The sequence below is a fragment of the Poecilia reticulata genome, linkage group LG16, assembly GCF_000633615.1.
Source record: "Poecilia reticulata strain Guanapo linkage group LG16, Guppy_female_1.0+MT, whole genome shotgun sequence".
NCBI lineage: Eukaryota > Metazoa > Chordata > Actinopteri > Cyprinodontiformes > Poeciliidae > Poecilia > Poecilia reticulata.
Genome location: NC_024346.1, coordinates 6,752,076 through 6,756,428, shown reverse-complemented (window position 1 = coordinate 6,756,428; position 4,353 = coordinate 6,752,076). Strand labels below are relative to the sequence as shown.

Sequence of the window (4,353 nt, the reverse complement as noted above, 5' to 3'; positions counted from 1 at the left end):
ACACACACACACACACACACACACACACACACACAATTCAGGTGTGTGTAGCTGAGGATCATCTGTGAAGAAAAAGAGACAAATGGAGAATCCGGGTTTGGACTGAACCCTGTGGTTCACCACAGCGATCTGGAGCAGCTGAGTGAGATTCACACACATGAACGACTGGCTCTGATGCAACAAACCTCTAAATAACTTCCCAACTCAGCATGATGTTTTACTCAATTCCTTTTGTTTTCCACCCAACGCAGCTGATTTTACTCTGTGAGAGGGTGAAATAAATGACACCTGAACTCGGATGAACCTTCAGAGCCACATAAAGGCTGTTACAAAGTCGGCCTTTTATCACCTGAGGACACAAAAACCTCTTTGATCAAAGCATCAACTAAGATGTTAATGGGAAAAATATGAATGTAGGACTGAAGAATAAGTGTGACTTATTCAGGTCTTGTTCTGGTTCTGGTTCTGGTTCTGGTTCTGGTTCTGCTCCTGCTCTGCATCCCCAGAACGAGTTAGCAGTAACAAAACTTCAATAATTCAGATCTTGTTTAAATAAGTATTAAATATTCATGAGAATGAATAAATCAAAAAGGATATTTTAACTTTAAGAAAAATGTTATCATCATTAAATTACAAGGTAACACATAATCAGCCCTCCTCTGCTGAGGCCTTGACCTTTGACCTTACTTGTGTTGCTGAAAAGTGCGGCTGTGACGCCTACATGTTTGGTTACAAAACCTTCAAGCATGTTCTGGGAGAAGCGTAGTCATTCTGAGAACGCTACAACAAAACCCAGATCTGAAACCGCTCCGCTCTGTTACATAAACATGTAATTTGTTTCCACCTTCATTTCTGAATCCAGCAATCCTGAAACTGTACGACCTGGTATTTCTTTAAAGCAAAACCTTTATAAGAACATCTGAAGACAGCGAGTTTAATTTGAAAAGAGAGGAGCTGTTACAGTGAGTCCCCAGTCGCTGGTGAGTCTGCAGCGTTAGCTGCTGGGTGACGGAGGATCCAGCCTCGTCATGTTTCCAGTCGCCCGTGTCGGCTTCCTCCCACCATGCCGGCTCCTTCCTGTGAGAAGTGGCTTCCTTCAACCACAACAAACCTGAGCGGAGCTGTAATGACTTTAGGCATAATTATGAGCCACAGCAGCAAACATGAGTTTGATGTTTATCCCGTGCTGACAGAGAGGAGATTAGGCTCTAATTGGAGGCTCAGCTTCTTCAGGGTTTTATTTCTCGCAGCTCGTGATGAAACGGATCTGAAAAGCAGACACATGTTAGCAACTTAAACACATTTAATCTGTCATTTCCATATATCCTGTTTTCTCTCCACTCTGACTGGTTGGACGCCGTCGTCTCTGAGTGGGGGCTTCAGCCTGTGATCCTGGCTGAAACCAGGAAGACGAATCACCACAACGCATTAAAGAGCTGCTGCTGCTGCTGCTGCTGCCCTCCTGACCCCTCAGGTCTTCTGGTTCTGCAGAACCAGAACCAGAACCAAACATGGAGAAGCAGCATTCAGCTTCTATGGAACACAAATCTGGAACAAACTTCCAGAAAACTGCAAAGCAGCAGAAACACTGAGTTCCGTTAAGACACCAGTAATCACTGGACCGTTGACCAACATGTGATGATTTTAATGATGGCAAAATGTCTGTTACTGGTTTCACAGTTGGTGACATCATGATGTGTTTATGATGGTTTCACAATGTAAACCACTTTGAACTTCCTTGTTGCTGAAATGAGCTGTACAGATTGATTGACTGATAACAGCTACCCATAATGCCCTCTGGCACCCGTCCTAGACCTGGTTCTAAAGCAGAAACATTTAACAAAGGTTTAAAAAACCCCAGTTAAAATTCTTTTGGATGTGTTTTGTTGCAGACTTTCGTGAAAACGTGTGGATGAAACACGTGGCCTGTGAGTCCTGCTCCCTCTGCCTCCATCAGGACTCCATCTACGTCAACAGCAGCAGGCACGAGAGGGCCCTCTTCTTCTTCTACGCCCAGGTGGTTTTCAGGAAGAACCTCACTCACAACCATGTGATGCTGATAAGAAATGCCACGGAATATCCAAAGAAGGACGAGAGGGTTTTGGTGACGGGCGAGTCGATGGCGGTCGGGTCGGTCTGGTTGGGGAAGATGGTGACTCTGACCGGAGGCGACAGCGTGAGGCTGAGCATCACAGGAGAATATAGCAGAACCGAGTCGTTCTGGGGAGCTTTCCAGCTCCATTAACGTCTGGATGGACCGCTGCAACTCATGAGCTGCCCAATCATTTGGTTTGATTTGTTTCCCCAAATCCATTTCTGAAGTATTTCCATTCCTCCTGTGGCCAACGTGGAACACTAACTCCATCAGATGCAGATTTTACTCCCAATCGTCGGATAACAGGCCCGTTTTCTCAGTCCTGCTGGTTTAGTGAAGGTCATCCTGAGTTTGAAGCCAGTAGAAAGTTTAAGTGAATGTAAACTGTGAACGGGCCATAAAAAACCTCCTTCACTCATATTTTGTAACTTCTCTGTGTGTTTTATAATTTATAATTAAATATTGTTTGTTTCGAAGCAAACCAGAAAGCTAATAAAATKTATTCTTATTATAACTCTCATTGTGTTTTCTTTTATTTTATCATTCTAGGTGTTATTGTGTTCACTTATTGTTTTTTATATATTTATGAACAATATGCGCTGCAGTCCTGTTCATTTAACTGGAGTCTGAATTATCCTTCGGTGTGAAATGATGACGGATCTTATTTTTGCATTAAATACGTTCTAAAGTTGTTTTTTTTACAGGAAATCCATTAATTTTCTGTAAACATGTTGAATATTAACTTCTACACCAAATTCTGACTGATGATGCTCCGGTTTTGTCTCCTGATGTGACGCTACACGGTTTTGTTGTCCGTCTTTTGGACTGAAAGAAATCCCATCATTTCATATTTTCATATTTTTACCCGTCAACTTTTAAAGTGAAAATAATACATTAGCGCTTTATTTTAATTCAGGTTAGTGAATATTCAACAAGTTGAAAGTAGAACCCACATCATGCCATTTTATCAGGATGAATGGTGAGAGGCAACAAAACCTTTATAAAAACGATGGAAGTAAAAGATCGCTCTGAAATTACGATCGATTCTCCTGCTGTGGCCTGAACGCATCAATCAATCAACGTCAATCAAACGTCTCCATCTGGAGGATGAATCCAGTCTCTACTGGAATTACCAACACCAGCCAAGGTTTGGAAATCAGGGAACATTTCTCCAGTTGAAGTGATCAGAAGCCGGAAAGACTCTCTGAACGAGACGTTTCCTGATCCTGCGAACCCAGCAGCAGAGGCTGAGACGCTCCAAGGCCTCCTGAGCACGACGTTTCACCGCGCCGCATGGAGTCAGGCCCAGGGAGACACTCAGACAGAAATATATATACATAAATCATTTTTTATTAATGTAGTTAGTTGTGCGATAGTCTCAGAGCATAAACCTGAAAATGTCCTGGCACATGCTCTGCTGTCTGAATTGTAACGGGTTAAAATGATGGAAGGTCATCAGAGGTCATCTGTTACCTTCAAAAAACAACCAAACACGGTCAAAGATGGAAAATGTTCAGTGGCTGCAGCCATCACTCCTGATCTGAAGCCGTTCCTTGTTAAAACCCTGTCCTCCTCATTGCTGCTTTTCTTTGGAGGTAATGATCGCCGACAATAATCAATGATTTTAACTCTAATCTGGATTCCTGCTTCACCTCCTCTGATGACGTCATCGCCCTCAGATGAAGATGAAACACGATTTTTTTTATCAAACAATGACGATGTGTTCTAGTGTGTTAAGTAAACTTTAGATAAACTTTTAACGTCTTAAGTGACCAGCTGCGATTTGACCACATGGTGGCGCCACTTCCCACCAAATTCATTGAAACAAAAGCCCACACGCTCTCCCGTAAACACAAACTAATCGTTTTGAAGTCATAGCCTAAGGAGACATTTACAAGTTACACGAACAATAAAGAAAGACGTGAGTGTAAATATTGCATATGCTGCCAGTAAATTCTCCAGTGATGTTTTGCGTCTGAAGGTGATAATGCAAACAGACATGGACTGAAACCTCAAAGGTATTTATTTACAAGATGCGTCAAGCAGCAGCTGCAAAACAGGAAGCCACACATTTGGTGCAGCATCTGTCAGCTTCCTCCAGCAGGTTCGACAGAGACGCAGCGAGCGGCTGGTCAACCTGCAGCTCGCTGCCTGCGCCTCGTCCCAGGCCTCTGCAGCTTGCTGCCTGCGCCTCGTCCCAGGCCTCTGCAGCTTGCTGCCTGCGCCTCGTCCCAGGCCTCTGCAGCTCGCTGCCTGCG

General features: G+C 43.6%; 1 protein-coding gene across 1 annotated transcript in view; it reads left to right on the top strand.

Annotated features, from left to right (window-relative positions):
- Nucleotides 1-2,579, top strand: part of lta (lymphotoxin alpha (TNF superfamily, member 1)) — a 14,691-nt gene extending 12,112 nt beyond the window's left edge. The window contains exon 7 of the mRNA XM_008431039.1: nucleotides 1,893-2,579. Coding sequence (XP_008429261.1) covers nucleotides 1,893-2,245 — 353 coding nt within the window. The 3' untranslated portion in view covers nucleotides 2,246-2,579. The remainder of the gene's footprint in view (nucleotides 1-1,892) is intronic.
- Nucleotides 2,580-4,353: the final 1,774 nt, after the last annotated feature.